The sequence below is a fragment of the Hetaerina americana genome, unplaced genomic scaffold, assembly GCF_022747635.1.
Source record: "Hetaerina americana unplaced genomic scaffold, ioHetAmer1.1.p SCAF_10, whole genome shotgun sequence".
Lineage (NCBI taxonomy): Eukaryota > Metazoa > Arthropoda > Insecta > Odonata > Calopterygidae > Hetaerina > Hetaerina americana.
Window position 1 is genome coordinate 4,197,860 of NW_027286070.1, and position 24,529 is coordinate 4,222,388.

The 24,529-nt window shown below is 40.7% G+C and overlaps 1 protein-coding gene across 2 annotated transcripts in view; it reads right to left on the bottom strand.

The window, feature by feature from the left end:
• Positions 1-24,529, bottom strand: part of LOC139699656 (glycerol kinase 5) — a 251,509-nt gene that overhangs the window by 174,802 nt on the left and 52,178 nt on the right. For both annotated transcript variants that reach the window (XM_071598200.1, XM_071598199.1), the window contains exon 2: positions 17,121-17,214. In XM_071598200.1, the coding sequence (XP_071454301.1) occupies positions 17,121-17,214 (94 nt within the window). The remainder of the gene's footprint in view (positions 1-17,120; positions 17,215-24,529) is intronic.

Genomic DNA, 24,529 nt, shown 5'->3' on the forward strand with positions numbered 1-24,529 from the left:
AAACTAAAGCTTAAAAATCAGCAAACCTAAATGATTTTATGAATTCCCTGCAGAATTTCATTCCTATATCTAGTTTTTCCCTTGCCTCTTTAATCTTTTCCTCCAAATATGCCGTTGAACTGCACAGGTGATAATGGAAAACCCTGCCATACTCCTCTTCCTTGCAGTGCCCAACCAGGCTCTCCATCCACTTCTCGTATCTGAGCACTCTGTGTACAGGCTGCGGATTAGTCTCCTATCACTCCAATATATTCCTATTTTCCACAATTAATTCATTAATTCCACCTAATTTTCTCTATCAAAAGCCTTTTCGAAATCTGCGAAACAAAGAAATACTCGCTCATACTGATTGCATTCCATTTTCCTTTCTATTAGTAGCATCATTGCTGCTATGGAATCACGCGTAGATCTCCCCTTTCTGAACCGAAACTGATCCATAAGCTATAAGCACAGTAATAAACCGAAAGGTCGGTTTGGTAGGTGATTGTCGAATTCACCAAGTACTAAGCCCGATGGCGTATAAAATTCAACATCTGGATAGGGGGGCCAATTCCATTTCCAGTCTAAACTGATCATCCCCTAAGCAATCATTTACCCTATTATCCATCCTTTTATTGATAATCCTAAGAAACACTGAAATTGTGTGTGAAATCAAGTCTGTTGTTCCATATTCCACACGTATTTCTGCCTTCACCTATTTTTGGTATGGGAACCAAAACTGATCTAACGAAATCTTCCGGCCAAAGTCCTTCCTAATAATTCCTCCAATGTTCTCCTAAAGTCTAAAGTAGTCTCACCAGGACGATTTACATTAAAACATTCTAATTTGATTTCGTTTCCTTTAACGACCTTCCCATTTCACAATCAAGTACTTATACCTGATCCAAAGCTATTCTCATGTACATCACCTTGTGACCGCAATGTCTAAACTTGGTGGCTCGTACGCTTCCGAAAAATTATGCAAGTTGATGACGCTGTTCCGAAATCTATGTATAACCATATTAGAGTCCAACTGATACCTCCCTGAATCCTCCGGCATTTCCTATATCCATTTACCTAAGCTTTTTGTGATACCAAAACTAAGTGTTGGTTATGATTAACCCCTGTCTCCTGCGGAAGAACTCTACTGCTTTCTCTCCGCTGTCATTTCTTGTGCCTAAACCGTAGTCCCCCAACTCACTAAAATTTATTCCTTCGCCTACTGTCACGTTTCAATCCCCCATCACTGTATTTTTTTCATTCCAGGAAAATTCGTCATTATTTCCCCTACTTTATCTTATACCCTGCAAATTCTTCCTCCTTATAATCACTTTTTAGCATCATGACTTCAATAAGGACCAAGTTTGTTGGTGTATATTTTACTTCTGCAAATAATATTCTATCGCTCGCTTGATCTGTATTTACCAAGTTTCTTCCTACCTTTCCGTTAATACTATTGCAATCCCTTCCTGGTTCTCTTTTCCTCCGCTGTATATTTTTACTCTACAGCTATCCTTCCAGTACTATCCCCTTCATTCTTTCATCTCACCTCGCACAGTCTTAAAATATGAAATATCCATACTAAACACCCCCTACGCTTGGGATACCTGTTTCTTGGAAGACGACCTGGGAGGTTGGATACGACTCTCTACTTCCGACGCGGTGGGCGTGGAAGTGCGTCACTAATTCGACCACGCATTTTGAATTCGTCGGAGGCGCGCGAAGGAGGGCGTGACGATTTCTCCGTTTCCCTCGACACGCCATCTGGAGGGACGCTATTGCTCATCTCTTTTGTTTCTAGAATTGGGATGGACCACTCTCAATGTCCACGCTCTGTAAGTCTACTGAGGTAGTGGTAGTATATGAGAGGTCTAAGCCGTTGATGCGCGATGATAGAGATATCGCTGAATCGGGAGGTCGGGATCAGAACGTGAAACCCTGGTGATGCAATTATTATTTTGAATGGATCCATGTAAATAAAATCAAAACATATTCAATTTCACAAATAGTCTCTGTTGTATGTTTGCAATACAACTGATTAGTGATGACACTAATGACTGAGATGTAAATGATTAAATATGGTAATATTGATGGCGCACTGTTTTCATAACTGACTTACCGCTTCCAAGAAACTTCTAAATGAGCGTAAAGAAAGAAGCGTTGATTCCTTTGATCAATCAATTACAAAAATGTATTTTATAAATATATACCGGCATCAAGTTCTGAAAGGTGTATATTTTAAAATAATAAGGCATTCTATTCTAATAATGAACAATTCCCCTTCGTTGTACACTGTATTCGCATTAGCAAATATCTAACTCTCTTAACATTTTGTCAATACATATAAGTTAAAAGCTAGCAATAAGATGTGTCAGCCAGGATTGGAACTCAGGATCCTCAGGTCAGAAGCCCAAGGCTGTGCTCGCCATTAAATTTGCTACGCTCAGATATTCATGAAAAGGTCACTCGACTACAAATGAGATCTCAAATTAAAGAGTCTTCAGATAGATAGATATTTTAGTACTCTGCAAGCCACTGTTAGGGTGTGGCAAGGGGTGATTACAGACCATACTAATTTTGACCCGAATGAGCCTGCCGGGTTGAGACCATGTTACTCTGATCCCTTATCGTTCGTGAAAAAATGGCATCCTAAATCTATCTGGTCCGCACTTAATATCTCTGAATTTTATTTACATGATATCGCCTACCGTAGTATGATGGGGGTTATAGCACATTTTCAACATCACTGCTAAAGAGGCATCCTTCCCGTTTATGTAAGATATTTAATCTGTAATTCAACCTGCGTTCCGAGAGTGATTCCCAGCCTAATATTTTGGATACACTACTAAGTTTGTCAAAAACAATGTTTTGCAAATCTAGATCCTCTACGCTGCACGCGATCAAATTCGGTAATCAATCCAACTTCGTGATGACGCTGAGAAGGACCCATATACTATCAGCATATTATAAATACGGCCTATCCAGTGACATATAATATTTATCTTTGATTTTTTCATCAATTTACCTATTACTCTTCTAATACGTCCTATTTTTTGTTAGCTTGTCCACATATTCACCATATGTGTTTCACCCGGGAGAGGTCGGGAGTGAGGGTAACGCCTAGGTATTTAACTTAGTCTACACATTCAATTTTGCTGTTTCCGATGGAGTAGGCGTTCAGGAGGGGGTTGTTCTTCTTTCAAAAATTCATCACTCCGCACTTTTTTAAGTGAAATTCTAATTGCCAAGTGGCACACCAGCGCTGGTTTGTTTTAAGGTTATCTGAAAAAGCTCTTGAGTCCTCAGGATTATGGATATCACGGTAAACCACTTTGGGGCGTCGGCGAAGGTAATGGATGGAGAGACGAAGTCGGAAAGAGAGGGCCGCAAATGGTTCGAAATGGACCGATATGTGCCGTGCGAGTGATTCCTTGTGCATAGCGCCTCTCAGTCCGAGGGTCAATTCCCCCCTCCTGACCTCCCATCGCGATCCCGCACGCGGCGAAAGAATCGCTCCCCTTGTACGATAACTCTTTCCATCCCCTTAGGTCAACATCTCCCCCCACGCACACATCGCATCGCAGTCTTCAAAATGCCATTGCCTCTCAATATAATCTCATTCATCCACTATTCCTGCCTTCTTTGGATATCTCACAACAACCTTCCATTGTCACCAAATCGTCCTTCCAGCTTACAAAGTACGTATTTCTTCAAATGTTTAACTCGGCCTCTATTTTAACTTTTACTATTCTTCTCTGTAAATACATGCATTTATCAAAATCCTCCATTCTATGCTTATCCTGAACACCGACAGTTTCCTAGTCGAAAAATAGTACGCTCCATACCAAACATCCATAAATCTTTTCTTTAAATATCTACTTGTGGTCTTTTATTGTTAACTCGCTCACTTTGTACTACTTTCTATGGCAAAACTCATTCTTGTTTATTTTAACGGCTGCGTCGCTAACCACTGACCAAACTCCCTCACTGCTTCGTATTTGTACCCTCTAACGCTCTCCCTAAATACGCATACCGATAACACCCACGACGGGGACTATGAACTTTGTACACGTATGCGACTGGAAAAATATTTCTAGTAAATGCACCGGGTTGTTACTTGGCCCACAGTTCCTTATATTACGATAAAAAAGGCCGAATCCTGTTAAGTTCTTTTAAGCATGGAATCCACGCTAATCAAAATCTTGAATCAATCAAATTTCCCTGAATTTTTACCGATTTTCTTTCAGATTATAGCGAGCAAAAATCATGAGAAAGAACAAGTGACGTTCTTGTAAAGAAAGTCAATGCCATTTTTTACCATTTCGATGTTTTGGGAAGCATTTATCTTTTACTAAACTTAAATTGTATAATTTCGCACGTCCAAGTTGGACGGGATTGTCATGGGTTTGATTCAATCAATCGTGAGAACTTCCACCACACTGTTCGGTTCTTTCAGAGCAAAAGCATTCTAAACACTTCAGGACTTGGTAATCAAGGGCCCAGAATGAGTTGGAATATTCATGATTGAGGACAAAAAATGTCGATTTCATAAAAGATCCTGTAGCACTTCATGCGTCTAAGAAAGGATATATAATTGGAGTTAGGCAAAATTAATTTGGAGACTGTTGCGTATTTCCTGTACAGCTGGAGGAGTCAGTATATTACCTTCAATTTTTTGCAACGAAGAGTATGGAATGGGCAGTGCGACAGTGACTGACTGAAAAAATTGGTCTGGGAAATTCGTACGTATTCCGCACTGTAGTCCATTAATGCAAAATTTTGCAGGTGGAGATGGATCGAACAGTAGAAGTTGACGAACATGTCTCACCACGACGGAAGTCTAATACAGGCAGAATGTACTAAGAACAATGGGCTTTGGGAGGTATTTCTCGAGAGACCCTGGGGCGTTATGTATTCACAGTTCTTGATATTATAGCAAGTACACCATTGAATATTTTGAAAGAATGTATCCGACATCGAAATTTAATAGCATTTGACTGCTGGGTAAGTCACAAAGAGATTTAAAAAAAAGTTGTTCGCTTTCTGAACAAGACCCTGAATGACTTCTAGTTAAGAAACAAATAAATTATCCTGGAGTTGATGTCGTGATATACGGAGATCCTTCATAGTCGTCTCTGTATTTGTATTCTCTTTGGATACACTATCATCAACAGTAATGAAAAATAGACTTAGACACAATACCGGATCGATGCAAGGAATGGGAATTAATGCTAATTAATTAAGGTAATTAATATAGGTAAATGCGCCGTTTTGAAATTTTTTGAACAAAGGAAGTGGGGAGCAGGGCATAAATTATGAAATAGAAGGTTCAGTGATAACTACGGCCGATTAAGTTTAATATTTGAGGATAGTTCTAACACCACGCCTTTCGTGGGAAACACATATCAGGACAAAATGCGGATCCGCTATGAAGAAACTCGGCTTCATTAAAAGGGTGGTGGGGAAATGTAATGGGAAAGTAATAGAAAGGTGTTATTTTACTCTAGTTAGGCCTCATTTTGAATGTTCCCCAAGCATTTGGGATCCTGGGGAGAAAGCTTGGCAAAAAGAATTAGACAAGGCCCAGAGAACATCTGCCAAATTCGTCAAAAATTGTTACAATAGGAAGACGAGTGTGACAGGCCTTTAAGGGGAGTTAGGTTAGGAACCACTTTATACATGAAAAGATCAAGCCAGATAGAGACTTTGAGAAATGTTCAGAACAAACGAGTTAAACATTGACACCAGAGGAATTATTAAGTGGAGAATTTAGTAGTTGCTAAAGGGTCGATTTCCAGTGGCGAGGCACCGCGAGTAGCAGCGAAAGAACGGCACCAATGTGGGTGGCATTTGTTTTTTATTCAGTTGCTTTTTTTATTGTGCAGACGATCGAAATTCGAAGGGCGCATCTGCTTCTATTTACGCGTCGTCGCCGCCGACCGTGGAGGAAGTACGTGTTTTGAAAAGGGACTCTCGAGATTGTTTGCTCCCACGTGACTCTGATCCCACCCGGCCTTGGAAAACGCGGAAGGCACTTCCAATTGTTGCGCAACAACGAACCACTGCGATGTCTCAAGGGAAATGTTAAACAATTCCCTTAGAGGACTGTTCTATACGACGACATATCGACCAGATCGATATGAATTTTCTAAGGAACCTACAGGTATATTTCGAGGATCGATAAGTGTCATCGATATTTCCGATATTTTTATGACATGGGGAACATACGTGATCTGCCCAAAAAATACGCGAACTGGTGCAATCTGGCGGTAATGACGCGGCCTATAGCCCCGCCCACTGGCGGCGCTAGTTGCCTGAGACCCTTGAAGGGGGCAAAAGCGATATAGACTAAATTTTGCAAAATAAAGTTTTAAGGCCTTAGTTCGCGTATTTATTGGACGGTGTAGTAGTTAATTCAAATATATATATATATATATATATGTATATATATATATATATATATATATATATATATATATATATATATATATATATGTTTTTATAATTATGACATGGGAAACAGTTCATTCGAATATATGGATGGTAAAATCTAAATCGTGAAATAAATTGACGATATTGTGCCGATGAGGGCCATATAATCAAGAAGATGCTATGGGAGATATTTTCGATTTAATGATGCAGTAGACATACGTATACGACGAGGCTGTGCATAATTGTTTAGACGTAACTGTCGATACGATATAGAGGTGATACAGCATGATCGTCATTACTCGATATACCTTAAAATTATCGCCATGCTAATATATCGTCCCTGCCGTTATATTTATATAATACCTTCCCTCGGTATCGCACTATGATTGGCTCAGAGTTTCCCAGGTCTTTGGAGGTAAGCTCACTCCCTCTAGCGGTAGGTTTGCCAACCCTCGTGTGGGTCACGCCTTTTGCCGTACACCGACTTCCGTATTTATCCAGCCAAGTGCCCTCTTTCATCTTTTCACATCAGGTAAACATTTAGAACATGCCGAACATAATAGCGTCGTTTCGATAAACAACATCAACCACCGGAAAATTGGTTGAAGTGAAACGATTTATCAATCAAAATAAGCAGGGTTAAACGAGGCAAGGTCAACTTTAGCGCAGTCACTCTGTTGATGCGCGCCCAAACACGAGACATTTCACGGCGGATAAATCATTCGCGTAGACCAGCTTCCGTCAATATTCAATTTCAATCGAATGAATAGTTCTAATATTCGTGCATAGAGCGTAGAAAATGCATAATATATTTTGACCTCAGAATGTTTCGATTCAAATATTATTGAATTTAAGATAAACCAAAAACTATTTTCATGTTAAATACATGATAATGTTTCAGCCTTAGCCCACCATGTTTCCTTCTATTTTCCGACCTTGGATAAAACCTGGCTCATTCGCTTCAAGTAGGGATCGGTGCCCAGGGTAAGAAAACTAGATACTTGCCCCTCAGTGCCAATATCTATGGTAAGAATCCTAGATACCAGCTGGTTAGGTACTAAGGCATAGGACGACACAGTTTCACAACCTTTTTCGAATCGCTAACCCATTTCATGGTTGAAATATGACCCGCTAACCCTTTTCCATTTAGAAAAGGGTCCATAACTGGGCGAAATAAAATGCAAAATATGGAATTACGGGTATTTTTGAGCCTTATTAAAAAACCATGATAGGGAAACAAAATTTAAGACGGGGATTAAAAAATCAAATGCGTTTAAAAACTTAACTTTTTAAAAAGTGTGCTGTATCAGCTGGCGACACCGCAGGAAACCCTTTGTGACCCAAAATAGGGCCACAACCCATTGGTTGGGAGACCGTAGCTAAGGACAGCATTCTTAGGTATCTATGCAATCGTCTTGGCACCCCTGGCAAGGGTTGGTTAGAGTATCAACCCCCGGAATATATGAATAGGCTATGTTCACATGTTGATGATGGTGTTTTCATCCGGGCGAGACAACACCCTTGGGATGGAATGGAAAGCCATCCTTGATCTGAATGATGCTGACATTGACCTCAATGAACGAAATATCATTTTATTAGCTTTAGTCTACCGGGCTAGGGATAGGTTTGTGGTGGATCTTAGGACTATAATCTACTGTACTGCGTCGTAACTAACACGAGATCCGTCCGGAAAGAATCCAACCATGAAATATTTTCAGAAAAAACCTACCTAAAACAATGAGGCTTAAGTCCCATTGGAAATACTCCCTTTGGAACCTTCTCTATTTTATCTTATTTTTGATTCTCTTTTATCTCGCTAACGTCTAGAATCGAAAGCCTTCAATCCGTATTTATCCTCCAGTCCCAACGACCAAGTTTCCGAGCCATACGAAACTACACTCCACTTTAAATTTTTCCGAGGTCTTTTCTTTATGTGTTAATTTTTTTATTGCAGGGCCGGCTAAGCCATTCGAAATGCAAGATCGACACTGCTACCTACCCACGGTAAGAAGACTAGATAAGGATGCCTCAGGAGCAAGGTAAGAAACACGAAGTACCGACACCAATATGGTAAATGTTCTAAATTTCTGTACTTTGGTACCTCGATAGAGAATCTAATACATTTATTCGTACTTAGTGCCTACGTTCACTAGTGCTGGCACCAACTTCCGGGTGTAGGACCAAAGTTTCCTCGGTGGAATCGCGTGAAGAGACTGACCTAGAAGCCTGAATCACGTTCGTCCCTCTTCCTCTTCGGGGGGGGGGGGGCGCACTCCCGTTTGCCGCGTCCATGAGGGCAGTTGGAGGCTAGGCGATTAGGGTTCCAAATGATTTTGGGGTCCATAGAGTTGCTCCCCATGTCTGAATCGAGATTTCATAATAAGAGTCTCTCGAGTCCAAATTTCGGAGGGGCAATGACGGCCACGGGAAGGGGAGGACTGGAATCGACGAAGGAAAATGGAAGGAGGGATTGCGTCACCCTTTAGATTGGTCACACCACGACATTAACTTAGAATGAATTTTCAAAAGATGATGAGCAGATATGGAAATTAGACTCTTTCGTTTGCTAAGAAGGCCGACTTATCTTGCTCACACCATGAGAGGGATTTCCGTAAGCTCCTCTGCCCGAATTTAAAACTTCCAGAATCTCCAGTTAAAACCAAATTCCGGAGATCGCATATGAAAATACACCCCCACCCTTCTCGACTTACGCCTAATTCGAGGAAATTAGATGGTTCCACTTCCAAGCGTGCGCACGGGAGTTATTGCTAAAAGAAATTGTAATTATACACACGACTATCAGTAATGAATGGAACAAGTTTGAAATATCGTATTAAAAAACACGATCACAACTATTTAAGGTGGAACTCTCATTGCGAAATACTTTCTCCATTAAAATGATTGTGGGAGCAAAAATTGGACGAGAAAACTCAAAATCAAGGTAATGATTCACACTGCATATTTTATATCGTCCTTATGGTTTTGCATAATGCATCAGTTTTCACTAAAATAAACTTATTTAGACCCTGAAAGGCCGATTTTATGTTGACCCTCGTGGTAGAGAAACATTCTCGCGATTTCCTTTACAATAAAAATAACTGGTAGTAAAGTGAAATTTTACGATGAAGTGATACTTCCTATGCTACGTGATTCACGAAATTTACTTGAAGGGTTTTTGTGTAATAATTATACTACCATAGAATTTACTCTTAAAGCATTTGGCCACAATGTGAATTCAGCTCATGCTATCTTGGCTTCCACGTAAACAAACTGATGACGTTTCCCACTCTTTGCCACACTCTTTTGAAAGAACACGCGTTGGCTAATGGCTGTGAATATGAAGTTCAGTAAATTCCTATAGCCAAAAATAAGAAAACATTAGAAAGCTCCAATAACGTTATTTCGGTCACCCGGTGACCATTTACGGGAATAGGTAAGGGCTTGACGTCAGTACCGTAGCACTGTTCGATGTCAAGTGTGCTCTACTCTTTAGAGTTTAACTGACTAAAAAATGTCCTGGTTAGCTTAAATATCAGAGAAAACATCATTATTACTGCAAGAATATGTAATATTTAGGCAGAAATAAATTCAAGTGAGTCCTAAAACACATCATTGCTTCCATTCCTTTGTAAATGCACCTATTTTTTCTACATTTCCTCAATTTCTCGTTGCAGCTCATTGTAATATGGCGTGCTTAACCCGATTTCCTTTGAATTCCCATTAACTCTTTCGTACAGTGCGAAAAATCGAAGAATATCTCGAGAGTAATGGAATTTCCTGATTCGTATCGTGGAACATATGGGCAGCGAGAAATAGAAGTGCAGTCTGTTGCAATTAACTGCATTATATACACTTATGTCTGAATGCACAGTAGTATCTGATAGAACATGGAACATGATTACCATAGCTAACACAGTTATAATAACGTACAGTAATCTGCGTACCTGAACAATGCATAATTTTACAGAAAAAGCATTTAGAATTAATAATGAAATTTTTCAGTGAACGTTTCAGAGTGTTTTCATTTTGTTTTAAATCAAAATATTTACGAATTTCGGCATTTTGGAGTTAAAAGAAAAGGTATTATACCAACTAGCATGCATTCGTCAGAGTAGGCAAGCATTTTATGAAACTACATCCTAGAACAATACTAAAACACGCATCCAGCAGTTTATTGATCATATCAAAACACGCACCCATGTGGGGACACATTAAGGGACAGAAGTCTAACTCTAAAGAATAGTCTTTAAAGGCATACATATATTGTACTTGTACGCCTTGCGTGCATTTTTACAAACGGAATATTAAAGGAAGGAATGCCGCAAACGCATTCTCAATTTCAGTGAGGTAGATAGCGAGGACTGCAGTATCTCTCCATACTATAATAATACATACTAGTGCCTCTTACATACATACTTTAACCTCTCCCCTACCTCATGCGTGCCTTTGTAACAATGGATTTTCACATTCATAATGTTTCACGTAATTTATTAAAAATCTTGCGGTTAGAAAAGGCGTTTCGTTCCTCATATTGCTTTTCATACGCCGAAAATCACGAATCATCTGCAGGTTCAGTGAAGCGATGCATCAAAGACATCAACAATCGATTGATGACATCGGAGGAAAGGGTTGCTAAATTATCGGAAAAATGGCGTCCTACGGAGTTTTCAGCTTCTTAAATGTTGATGTTCAATTTTGAATAACCGCATTACGTCATCTAAAACACGCGTCGAATAAAATATATTGTGTTCTCAGATCCCTTACAGAAACTGTGTTCTATTTATAGTGCCCGGTTAAATTTTGATTTGAAAAACTTTTGACGTGACGATGTTACCATTCCTAATAGGGGATGCTACGTAACGATTTTGAAACATATATATCATCTTCAAATGGACCGAATGCCGTTAAATGGGTTATGGGATGAACAGACTCTCTATAAGCCTCAAGTTGCATTAAATACGAGTTGCCTCGACCGAAGATTTGCTCTGGAGAAAGCAAAATTGAAATGCAGTGGTATACAGGTGTCCTGTATGCTACCTCCATCATTACCATGGGCAAACTGAAGATGCCATTACTGCTGCCATTGGCATAAAAACCAAAGTAATGAAACTTGCCTAACATATGGATTGCACATTAAGCTAACAATATGGCATAAGATTAAATTTTTACAAAGTAAAGTATACGAATAAAAAATCATGATCACTTTCAAGAACAGCTTTCATGATTCAGATCTTCATTAACATTTCACCATCCACAGAATGTAAATAAATTTCATTTCCTGTGGGTAAACGTTTCTTGAATATTTAAACCTTTCGAGGGCAATAGAAAACCCCGCTTAACACAACGGACTATTAGAGATGTCTCGAGGGAGTTGAAGACGCCGTCTAACATCCTCGTCTGCCTATCCAGAGGTCGCGGGTTCGTTTCCCGCCCAGGGTGTATGATATTGTCAAATTGTTATATCAATGTTCAAAGTCCGACGTAAAGGTCGAAGTGCTGTTTTCCGACTAATGCAAAATAAATAAATAAGTACTACAAAATGAAGAGTCTAAGAGAGTTAAGAGGAAGTATTAGCAGAACTGATTTTAACCAATATCAGGATTTATTAACTGCTTTTTATTTGCGCGCGCGGCAAGAGTCTTGAATATTTACGACTAGAGGATAGATTTACGACTAGAGGACGACTAGACGATATATTTATTATTAGAGGAAGAGAGAACGATTATACCCTCTCTTCCGAGTTCTTTAGCCATGAGACTAAATGGGTTTATTTTAAAAAAGACCTTGAACCACTAAAACAATAAAAAACAAATATCGCTAGCTCACTTTTTCTCGTCTATGTTAATAACAGACATTTACGGACGCTGTTTGCCGAATTTCGGTGGGATTGGCACGGAATCTGGAATGGCCCTGAGGCGAAGGAGACCGCGAAATTCTCGCTCGCCTTGACTCCTCTGCGCGTGAGCGGTCGGCCGGCCTTTTTAAAGAGCCCGCATGCATCGGATTTATGGACGATTCAAACTGAACCGAATTTTAGAACTTCTGTTGAGAACTCAGCTTAGGATTTCCGTATGTGAGCTCCAAATCTCGAATCCTTCGCAGTTCGAACGTACCATTTGGCGTTCTCATTCCTTACGTCAACCAATCGGAACAATTCGCGTGTTCTTTGATGATATCTTTTGGACTTACCGTGAGATGTGAAACAAGGTCAACATTATTCATGCTCGAAACGGATTCTGAATATTAATTGCGTTCCTTCCTCGTCTTTTGGTCATACATCGTAACCTGTTTACATTGTTAACGAGGATATAGTAACTTTTGATCACTCTTGGTGTTTTATAACGCGTAAGTAACATCGCTCGCGATTGAACCAAAAAACTACGTCTCATCTTCACGTCTTTATTTGAGGTCCTTTTCATCAACTCCTTCCGCGCTGAACAATTATCTTCAGCTTTTAAGCGGTTCTTCTTATTTTAATATCCTTAATGCATCGTCCACGTAAATACATAGATCTTTTGTATAAATTGGAATGATGTCTCTTTAGTAATGAGGTTGAAAATGTATTATTACCCCCATCGTACTAAGGTAGGCGAGATCCTGTCAATAGACTTAGAGAGATTAAGTGTAGTACAGCTATATTTAAGGTGTCATTCTTTCCACGAATGATAAGGGATTAGAATAGTATTGTCCCACAGCGGTAGGGGTAAAAATATTCGGGTCAAAATTACTCTGGTGTGTATTCATCCCGTACCACACACTCTAGTGGTGGCTTGCAGGGTACTAAAATTAATACTTAATTAAATACAAATACTACCTTCTTTTAGAACACTTCCTCAAATAAGTGAACTGTTTTACATGTTGTTTGTATCCCCGTCATCAACTCCTCGTAAAAGCTTCATCACTTAAGAAAATCCTTCTTCTAACCAGTATTACATTAGGATAAGTGAAGAGCGCACTACTACAGTAAGTTATGTTTGAAGTACTCATTAACAGTATATAACATAGTGGTGATCTCGCATGAAGAGGAGCGAACAGATCGCCCCACGTTCGGGATGGTTTTAAACCCCCCCCCCCTCCCTCTTGTTACAGGGGCATCCATTCAAAGCAAATACACTTCCCAAAAAACTGATAGCATTCCTGGATTCCCAGGTTCTTCTTTCCGTGGGCGCTTTCCTTTCCTCTTATGCCATTTAAACATTTCTATCCCAGGTCAAGCCATTCAAAAATGCTAACTCGCGAAATGCCTCAAAAGTCAAGCCGAAGTCCTAAGCAAAATGCCTAGAAGTCAAGAGTTATTATAGTGTCCCAGCGAAATAGAATGCGCGGATTTCGACCCGAGTCACCGTTTCCCCGAAAAGGTGGAAGAGTGACGTCATTTTAAAGGGCCACGTTCTGCCCTGATTGGCCCCTACCCGCTTACGACGTGACGTCAGACAAGTGACTACCGAAAGGCGTCTCAGGGCGACAGCATCGTAAGGCGTCGCGTTTTACTTAGGGCTGTGAAACATCAAGCTATCTCGAATGGAAATCGACTTGTCTTGAGGCTTGCTCGACATAGGGCCTGCGATAATTACATGTACGTCGACATCGGTGTGGATGTCCACTTCGGCGTTGATAGAGATGATGTTAAATCGATAATGATGTCAGCAGAGATATTGATTGGTCAAAGATTTAAAACTTTAAAACGACATACCACCTATAAAAAAGAATGAGTGCGAATTTTGCTTTTATTGCAATTTTTATAAAGACTTAAATTCCTATGCGAACGGGGCGACACAAATGTTTCATGAGTGCCGTTGAATCCGCAGCTGATAAGTATACCAATCCTAAAGATCATAGGTTACGAGCAGTTACTACAGTGTCCAAACTAATCACGGCAGAATATTGCTCAAAAATTGAACGAACAACCTTGAAATGGACTGGGGCATCCAGAAGCGAACGCTTTTCACCAAGGTCGTCATCATGGATTTTGATGTCGATATATGTATCGTTCTCGAAATTTGCCTAGACCTAGACTTCGACATTTCTAACATTTACCGTATCGACTTGAAAATGGCTACTGATATCGTCGATAGAGGTAGACTGAGGAGGAGTCGACATTACCCTAATATCGTACGGCTTAATATACGAGTACATGTAAATCTGACGTCGAGCAGATCTATTTTCAACTTCTTCCGACTACTGCATCAATTCAAATCCACAGAGAGCTATTTGTGAAGGACAAGGAGATCCAGTCGGTTGAGGGCGCTCGCCACTAATTTCAGGGCCCGGGTTCGTTTCTGGGTGACGCCTATGAGCACTCTTAGCCCATCACCCAAGCTACAGGATGTGGTTTTTATCGGTGCATGGAACAAGGAACTGCCTACTATAAACATTTGAATTTCACACTCTGTCGTGCTTAGTACTAAGTGAGCTCTCTATCCTCGCCTATCAAAACAGCCATTCAGGTTGATTACTGTGTTTTTCTTACATCTGTTTGTTACAACCAAAACGGGTGAGTAAATTTGCGAAAATATAGAGTAAAAATCTATGTTAATCTACAGAGAATAGTAATTTAAATAAATACCTGCCATTATATTCCCCGCATTTGTTTCATCCAGGAGAGACCGTGAGTGAAGGTAACTCCAAGGTAATTAATCGAGTCTACACATTCCATTTCGGGGTGTATTTTTCACTTGTTACGGTGGAAGAAACCTGGGTGTTTTACTTCACACATGAGAGCGGCCTTCCCCTTCGCCGAAACCGCCGCAATGCAAAGAACAACCGTCTGCTAGCAACCTCATGGCAACTTTGTTGCTGGGAATGGGGTATTGTTGGCCGATTTCAGAGCTCCTGAGGCCATAATAAACGCCAACAGTATTGTGAGACCTTTATGAAGCAAATCAGATAATCGATTCAGATCCGGATATAAGGAATGATGAGCGAAGGCATGAGCCTTCTTTACGACTACCCTCGCCCCCACGTCGCGTCGCACGTCAAACCGTCGCTCTACCGCGACAACAGTCTGGACGGAACATCATCATCCCTCACGCACCCTCTAGTCTGTGTTTGGCACCCTGTGACTACCACCTGTTCCTTAAGTTGAAAGGGCATTTGTTCGGAAGGCGCTTCAACGACGATGACGGGGTGAAAGATGAGGTCTAACGATTCCTCAACGACATGGCGGCGAGATGGTGTGACAGGGGAGTACAAAATCTACTCCAGCACCTATTAGTATCCACTAAAATTAACAGAAACATCAAAATAGGGGAACGTGCAACCTTTAAAATTATGTATTATTATTAAGCAATCTACCGGTTAAGGTAGGTTTTGGATTGACACAACTGCTGATTAAATATTTTGTTTATCCTTACAAAACACAATCCAACATCATACTCTGCAACAGGCCCCTCTTCATATCTGTGTACTTCCTACTTCCCTTCATCCCGTCCAACATCCTAATCTTATTCCTGCCCTTTCTTCGTTTGCCTAACATTCTCCCCTCTATCACAGTCTTTAATATCCCACTACCGATCAGTAAGCTTTTCATCCATTTTTCCTGCCTCCATAGGAATTCTCCCAACAAACCCCTCCCTTCGTCCACCATACCAAGTACTTCCTCATTTGTTTTCTTCTCGGTCCATTTCACCTTCTCCATTCTTCTCCACACCCACATTTCAAAAGCCCCCAGTCTACGTCTATCCTCCTGCTTCAATGACCACGTTTCCGCGCCGTACATGACCTCTCTCGATATCAAAGTTTTGACTATCCTTTTCTAAGCATCTTTACTAAACGTCCCTGACATAAACTCCAACCTCCTTACGAAAGCACAATTTTTTCCTGGCACAATTATTTTCCTTACGTCCCTACCACTTTGACAATTTTGGTCCTAAAAACTTCCTAGATACGTAATGTATTTCAATAAACTTCTGTTAATGTGCCTAAAAATTAAACACCTTACTTTTGGGATCGCCATCTTAGAACAGATCGCCTATTAAGTAGGTGTTGATAACGAAGACCAGCAATTTAGTGAAAAAATAGGAAGCAGGATTCCGTTTACCGGAAAAACTTTCATGAAAAGGAGCGTATTGATGACAGGGACCTAGGGTTATTAGACAGGTATTTACCTCTTAACTCGGTGGTAATTATGTGAAAAGAAGACGAGTACAAACATTAATACGGAGTATGGTTGTGTACGGAGCCGAAACTTGGTCATTGAGGCAAGAGGAAGAGGGTGGACCGGGTGGTCTTTGAGATGAGTGTGTAGAGAAAAAGGGAAATAGTGAAATGGACGGAAGGAAAAACAGGTCTTAGGGGTTGCGGGAGAGGGAAGAGGCTTGTAGGGAGAAATCAAAGAGCGTAGGAGAAGGATGAAGGGCACAGCAAATTGCATTGGCAGGATAGCAGCAATGCGATTGCTTGGCACGAAAATTTTGGCACACAAGAGATGAAAACGTTGAGGAAGAGGGGACGAAAGATACGGCACATTGCAAGGCATGAAGGGAAGGAGAAAGTGGCACGTGGATTTCAAAAATGGTTTATCGTACTTCAGGGTGTTAAAGTATTTATTTGGATTAATGATAGGTGGAGTTCAGAAGCGGAGCAGTTCTTATTTCAAGGCTGCAATAAAAGCCTACTGTCAGAATTTTAATTTATGATTATAATTGGATTTTTATAAGTTAAAAACTCAGTTTGGAGCTGGTGGGAAGGGGGGGGAGATGTCCACTCACCGGCTAGCGCTTCCTTGACGACGCGCACCACCGACAGCCAGAGGCCCTCCGGGTCAATCTCCACGCCTCCGTCGTCCGTATACATCACGTTCACCTGTTTAAAAAGGAAAATTTTACAATTTAGAATCGAAATACGAGGAGGATCGAAAATCGGTGTTAGGTATTAGGGAAAGGCGACCGACAGCTGAGGTCACTCGAGAAATTTCAAAGATCGGATTTACAACAATTTCACTATGAACTGCTTTCCCTCTATTTATTTATATATCAACCATTCAAACACAGTTGTCAACCCGAAAGTCAGTTTGGTGTTGGTGATGGTAGAGTTCACCTAATGCTAAGCCCGACGGCGTGTGAAATTCATACATTTGGGTAGGAAGGGTAGGTAGTTCCTTCCCCTGTGCCGCCCCTTGTGTTCCGGTATTCGGAAAATCACGCAGCATGGTGAAGTTGAATGTGCCTAGGATCGTGCCCGGGATTCAAACTCGGGTCTATTGCTCCCCGGAATTTAGAAAGTAAATTTAATATTTCATTTCTGTAAGACACGGAAAATTTTATTCTGCAATTTTCTCTCTAGAACATGGAATCATAGCCACTATTATCAAACATTAAAGAAATGGATTGATGATGTAATTAAATTATTATACATAAAAACCAAACTCAATCGTAAGGACAGTATCTCTATGGTCTTTAAAATAAAATGGAGGCGTAATGAACACTGAATTCGAAAAAAGGACGAATAAACTTTAAACATTAACTCTTAAAGAAATATCGTAGTTCAAGACCATCGAATTACGCGAGAGCAGTTTATCGAAAGTACTTAGCACTTTTGGAGTTAACATTCAAATAAACAATCCGAGACTGTGAAATTTTGCAGCAGCTTATTACAATGTACATAGCACCTGCTCAGCTTTTGGCATAAATCATAATATACGTCTGCAAATGTAATAATAATAAATAGTAATTGTAAATATAACAGCTAGAGAGAGAATGCCCTAACTTAACTGTTACTCCTCATTGAAGTGTATGAACTTAATTATGAGTAAAACGTGCTGCCATTTGTGTGCGAAAAGAGAACTATTTTTATTGCTATTTTTCGATCTTAAAAAATCCAAGAAAAGCAAGACCTAATCGAATTTAGCCTACGTTACTTCCTGAATTTTTGTACCCTATTCATAAAAAAAATTGGAGCACTTATTCTGAACCGTTTTGGCGTTATGTATCTCCAAATAAGTACACAAATTATTTTTCAGATTTTTTATAAAAATAGAATGAGGATATATGTTTGTGTTTTTATACATATATGATTACATTTATTTATTTATTAAATGAAACTGTTAAAACCCCAATGGTCATAGTCTTTCGTAGCTTTAATTTCTCCTTTCAATCCTAGTGAAGAGTACGAATATATATCAAACGCATAGGTTCCCCCCCCCCTCTGTCTCTCTAATACGATTGGGAAATGTGGACTCCGGCCCAACCGTTTCCAAGGAAGTGTCGCCCACCGAAAATGATCCTGGCCCTGATTTTGCCATGCATCATTCCTCTTTCCTCTCCTCCCGAATGTCCCAAAGCATCGCTAAGAGCTCCTTCCTTTGCTCCGCCGCCCCGAGCGAATGGAGATTATTATTCTGATTACTGTCCCGGAGCGCGTTCCCGGAAGGAGATTGGCTCTGCTATGGAGTCACAAAAGGAAGGAAGTAAGGAAGGGCGACCGACACGCTCGCTGGCAGACACCTCGGCCGACGGAGGGCGCTATATTTAAAACAGTTCCCGATCACCGTGAAGAGGCGGTTGCTGTTTGTGCCAGACTGGTCGTCCCTCTCTCTCTCTCTCTCTCACTGGGGTGTAAACAAGGGGGAGGAGAAGGGGGAGGTTGTTGAGCAAGGGTTTCCCCCTCCGATGGGGTGGTTGAGGGAGTAGGAAGTGCAACGGAGTCCAACGGGATCGAAGGGCGATTGGCGTAGGATATTTTGAAATCACGGCCATATAATACTTTCAAAAGTCAATCATGGGCGACAACTTTACCGTCCGATGATATTTGGGTTGCTGGTAGGTAGCGATCACACGCAGTGCCGTCTTTGTGTAGCTCCTAGAATGGTATTCATTTACTCAGTAAAAACAATCCTCGTATTGCAGCGATGCCAATTCAACTCGTATAATGATTCATGCGGGAGGATTCAGATTTTTTGGGTCCAACACCTACGTGAATGACACTTTAGCTGTGATTAGGTGTTGCCTCTCGGATCCGTTGTAGGATACCAACAGGAATTGTCACTTCGGTTGCTGACCTGAAGAAGTATCCTGCAACGGTTGCGAACCACACCACAATTATGGACCAACACGTACCTGGACTGGCGGAGGAAGAAATATGCTTACTGAGATAAATTCGAATAAGGCGGGAAAAGAAAAACCACGGCGCAGAAGTTGAATGACAACGGAAATGCGAAGACTGAGATATACTAGAGGGAAGAATGCTGTGTACATACGCGAGGAAGAGGGACATGCTGGACGGTACACAGGGAGGGATAACGTATACGTAGTTTAAATTAGTTTCTTTGTGATTAGGAAAGGTAGGGTCAGCTTCATTGCTACCATTGTTAAAATTTGTGAAAACCGGAAAAATAATATAATTGACAGGGTTCGAGCTGGTCTTTAATCTATTTATAACATTCCGCGCCAATTAATAATGAATTAATTTCAAAATGAAACAACGCATGCCATAACGAAAGCAGAATCTAATACAGCAAAAGTGACACAACAAGAAACAACAGCCATACTTTGTTACTGAAACAAAACAATTTGAGCGCGATATTCAGCCACGTTGCCAAACTGATCGCAGAGTGTAGTCTTTAAATTTTTTAAATGAGAATAATTTAAATTTTCGGTTGATAACACGCGCTGCCATTTCTGAAAATCGAAAAAGGATATATCGTGTCTTATTTTGTTTTTAATTGCCACTTTACCGCAAAATATCGAAACCTTTCACTGTCGACAGTATCCGTTTTTATTTCGTAGGAGCCACGATTGAGTAGATTGAATTCACCACGACTCTTAATTTTTCGCCATTCGTCCATTATGTTTTCTCTGTTAAGTGACGGATAGGGCATGACGAATTTTCACTTAAGATTACTGAAAAAGTTGGGAACGCTTGCAAAAAAAATAATCGGGTTTCAGCGAACAGTTATCTGCTTATAAAAATCCTTGCGATTTTTTAATTTATTGCACTCCGAAATAAAAGCGATAGCTTAAAACCTAAAGTAAAGTTGTAAGAATAAAAAGCAAGAGGAGGTGATGAATTAGGGACTGTCCCTTCATCTTATCTAGCAGAAGTTTTATCTTTATATTAAAGAGAAAAAATTAAAATTATATTATTTATATTAAAGAGATATTATTTAATAGAAATGTAATGAAACCTGTCACTCATAACACAGATACAATTTTTTTTCCCGCAAGAATTGGTGATTGGCATTGAGTATTTCTCCGAGTTACGGAATTCTCAAGTATCGTCAAAAATTGAATGCTGTCTATTATCTTTGGCCATAAAAGGGAAAAGGAAGTGCATGTCGGAAGTATTGCGCTGACCACATAAGGTATTTTTAAAGTCTTAATGCCCACTTCAACTCCCAGATGTCGTCATCATCGGACTAGCCACCTGATTTCGCTGCAGGTGTACACGACCGCGAGGTTGTGATCACGAGGGGCGAGATGGTGGGTGGGCGGTGCCATTGCCGCTAATTAATTATACGCCGCTCTGGAGGGGGGGAGGCGAGAAGGATCCCTCGCGCCGGCAGTCATCCATGGCGGGGGAGAGGCGGAGGAGAGAGCCTCCTATATGCAACACTTGGCAACTTCTTTCGGCGAAATATTGAAGTGTTGGGTTCGAGAAGGACATTCGAGAAAAGCTTTATTCTTGGGTTTTCCCGAGTAATTCTCAAGGTAGTCATGGAGCTAGGGTGAACAAATACGGTCGTTTATTTTATACTTTTTTTGGCAATGTTTCTTTTACAATTATTCCCACTTTCTGAGGTAAAAATGTCGTATTTGTTTATTACCCCTGACTTTTGAAATGTATGCACTCGAAATGTCGCTTATATTCATCCAGAGAAGTACGAGGGTCATCCGGAAAGTAGTACCCGTTCGTGAAATAAAGACACAAAAGTAAATATTAACAAACATAAAAAATTTTATTTGAAAGAGGATACTTTAAACTACTTCTCAACATAATCTCCAAGCAAATTAAGGCATTTGTCATAACGTGTGACAAGTTTCTGTATTCCTGCTGCATAGTCCTTCGCCGCCAGCTCATTGAGATACGCGAGGGACCCATCTTGCACAAATTTTTGCATAATGCAGATGGTGTTTAACAATTTCATGAACAATTGTTCGAGAAACATTGGGAAAATGCTCACAGATGTCATCAATTGTGACGCGCCGATCGTTCCTCACGAATTCGTCAACTGAGCTCACCAGTTGGTCTGTAATGACAGACGGTCTCTCCGAACGCTCATCGTCGTGTGTGTTCCCCCTCCCCATGTTGAAGTTGCGACACCACCGCCGAACAGACGACTCGTCCATTACATTGTCTCCATACACCTCCTTTAATTGGCGATGAATATCACATGGGCGAACGTTTCTTGCATTGAGGAATTTAATCACTGCCCTCACTTCACAACTGGCGGCGTTCTCAATTTTTTTAAACATTGTAAACAATCACAGAAACAACACAGGCAATGCTAGCGTCACGCAACTTGGCTCAGAGAAGGCAGACAAGCCACTGAAGCTATCTGACCTCGTCCAGCGGCTACTCGCGTCGTCAGCACTTCATGCGGCACGAACGGGTACTACTTTCCGGATGACCCTCGTATTTTCGTGAGGCGTACCTACTGTATCACAATTCTAACGGCTATTAATCGACGATTACTTGAATGATAAATAAGAAAACTATGAATTGCATAAAAACGCAATGTAAACCCTAATCATATTTTTTCAAAATACTCTAGTGGGAACAAATAGATTAGAAAGAAGCAGCAAAAGGATATGACTCGCCTAGGACGCTATATAGTATTATTACTAGTGGTTATCTTCCGGTTAAGGTAAGTTTTGGGTGGACACAAGCTAACACCGTTACAGCGACAATATCCTCTTCTCATTTAAGAAAACACAACCTGACATCCAACATTACAACAAATTCCCTCTTCAAAACGGTGTAAATTCCTCGTTTGGTTTGTTTTTCGTATCAGCAAGTCGAAGGTCCGTGGTTCAAGTCCCAGTATTGGTAACTTTTCAACGTTACGTTCAGGGCGCCTTTCGAACTCAAAAGTGACGGAATTCTTGCAAGATTGAAGGCTTTGTTGAGCAGGGGTCGCAGATTAAATGTTTGCATCGCTTCTGATGAACTTGGCAACCCTAAAAGGGATGTGCATTGACTTGTGACCGAAAACGTGGACATGAGAAAGGTGTGTGCTAAGTTGGTGCCGTAAGTGCTCTTGGACGAATAAGAGGAAACTCGCACGCGGATCTGCCAAGAGATTTTCAACCATGAGAGTGAGGATCCAAATGTTTTAGACAATGCCCCGCCAGACTTCTTCCTCTTCCCCCGCCTCAAATCCGTACTGAAAGGACGGCTTAGTGGAAGCGTTACGACAGGTCGTGACGAGGGATCTTAGCAGCATTCCGGGCACAGCTTTCCAGAAGGCGTAAGAGGCGTGGAAAACCCGCTGGCAGCGGTACGTGGACGCACAAGGGCGCTACTTCATAGACTTTTGAATAAATGTATCAATTTTTGCGATGCATTTTTTTCTCGACTCAGTTAAAATGATTTTTGGTAACGCCCGATATCGTCTAACGGATGCTTGCGTTCTTAACGTAAAAGACATACCGAGCAGCAACAGAGTAGTCGCTACGCATCGGGTAAGCAGAAAAAAAACAGTAAAACTCTGTGAATGTTCATCTCATCTCGTGTCGTCATGGTGATGATGCCGCCAACTACAGGTACCTGTATTCGAACAAATCGACGGAAATGGGAAGAACGATTCATGTGATATTTACGAAGTTCTTTCAATCATTAAAAAAAAAATTCTCATTGGTCGTCTTAAACCACACAAATACACCTTGATGCCAATTATATTGCCTTGTATATTTCGGCGAATTTGTCAGCTATCTCCGATAACCATTCCAGCTATTGATCATTCTTAATAAATCGACCGATGGCTGTATTGTTACCTTAAATTAAATTTGCAATTAACTTTTGCGATTGCTTGATTGAAAAGAGTCATACTCCAACGGTCAAAATAGCTATCAAAGGAACTATCGTAATTTTCTTTTCTTTCGTATGCATTACATCGTCATTTGATTTCCTATTGTCTCTTTTCCGCATTGATGATTTTCCACGAATAACTTACTTTTCGGCATTCCTTTTCAACGCATTCACATATCAGCAGGATATCCATTGCATTGGTGTCCCCGTGCGCCGAGATAGTTCTTCTCGGAAGCGCGCCAATATTCTGCGAAAGACCACTTGCGAAAGATTGCTTCTTGCCAATACAATAGTTGGACCGACCTTCACTTCCCATCATTGGTCGCCTCTGCACGGCAATCGGTTGCGAATCGGTTGCCTCGCTTCTCTTTCTCAGATATGAATTGAGTAAAAGAACACAAAATCCGCCCACTTATTAATTAATACAAATATGTGCTCTCCTCTCTTGCATCATTTGTATATAAAGTATCGGGAAAATTTTCGGAAAAAACATTTCTTAAGATATCGCCAAGCCAGGAACAACAGCTGGAGCTAGCATCGCTAATATTTGGCGTGAATTTACGTCCATCTGGTACATTACTGCCTTTTTATACTGAACAAATGCAGGACTATGCTCTTCCGGTTTTCGAAATGACCATCGATCATGTCTTCAGATTAGTTGTGTTCGCCCTGTGCGTTATATTTCGAAATAGTTCGATTCTTTTGGTACCCTAGAACAACTGTTTACGATATTTTGGCTAAGTATAATGCTTCGGAGAAGTCTGGGGAAAGTTTCGCTAACCCAGCAAGGAAATCTTATTCGAGATAACGCGTGCTTGTCCGGATTTAAGCGCCGCACCCTGTAGTTAGTCGCGAAATACACCCCTCCATGACTCAATTGAGTTACAATATGGGAAACAAATAAATATCGCCGCTGGAAAAAAGGACAATCAGGAATTCACAAAACATTTATTGGTATTTCTTTCGAAAATTTTACTATGGATTTGAGTTGTTATTGAAACTGTTTCATATTAGGGCCACCTGCTGAATAATTTTTATTCATAGAGAAAATTAAATACAGGGTCTCGAGTCCGGGTATCTATTCTCAACCTTCCATGAGCTAGGTGCACCGGGTGAACTAAAAATGCCATACCCCCCGCACCCACCACCCGAC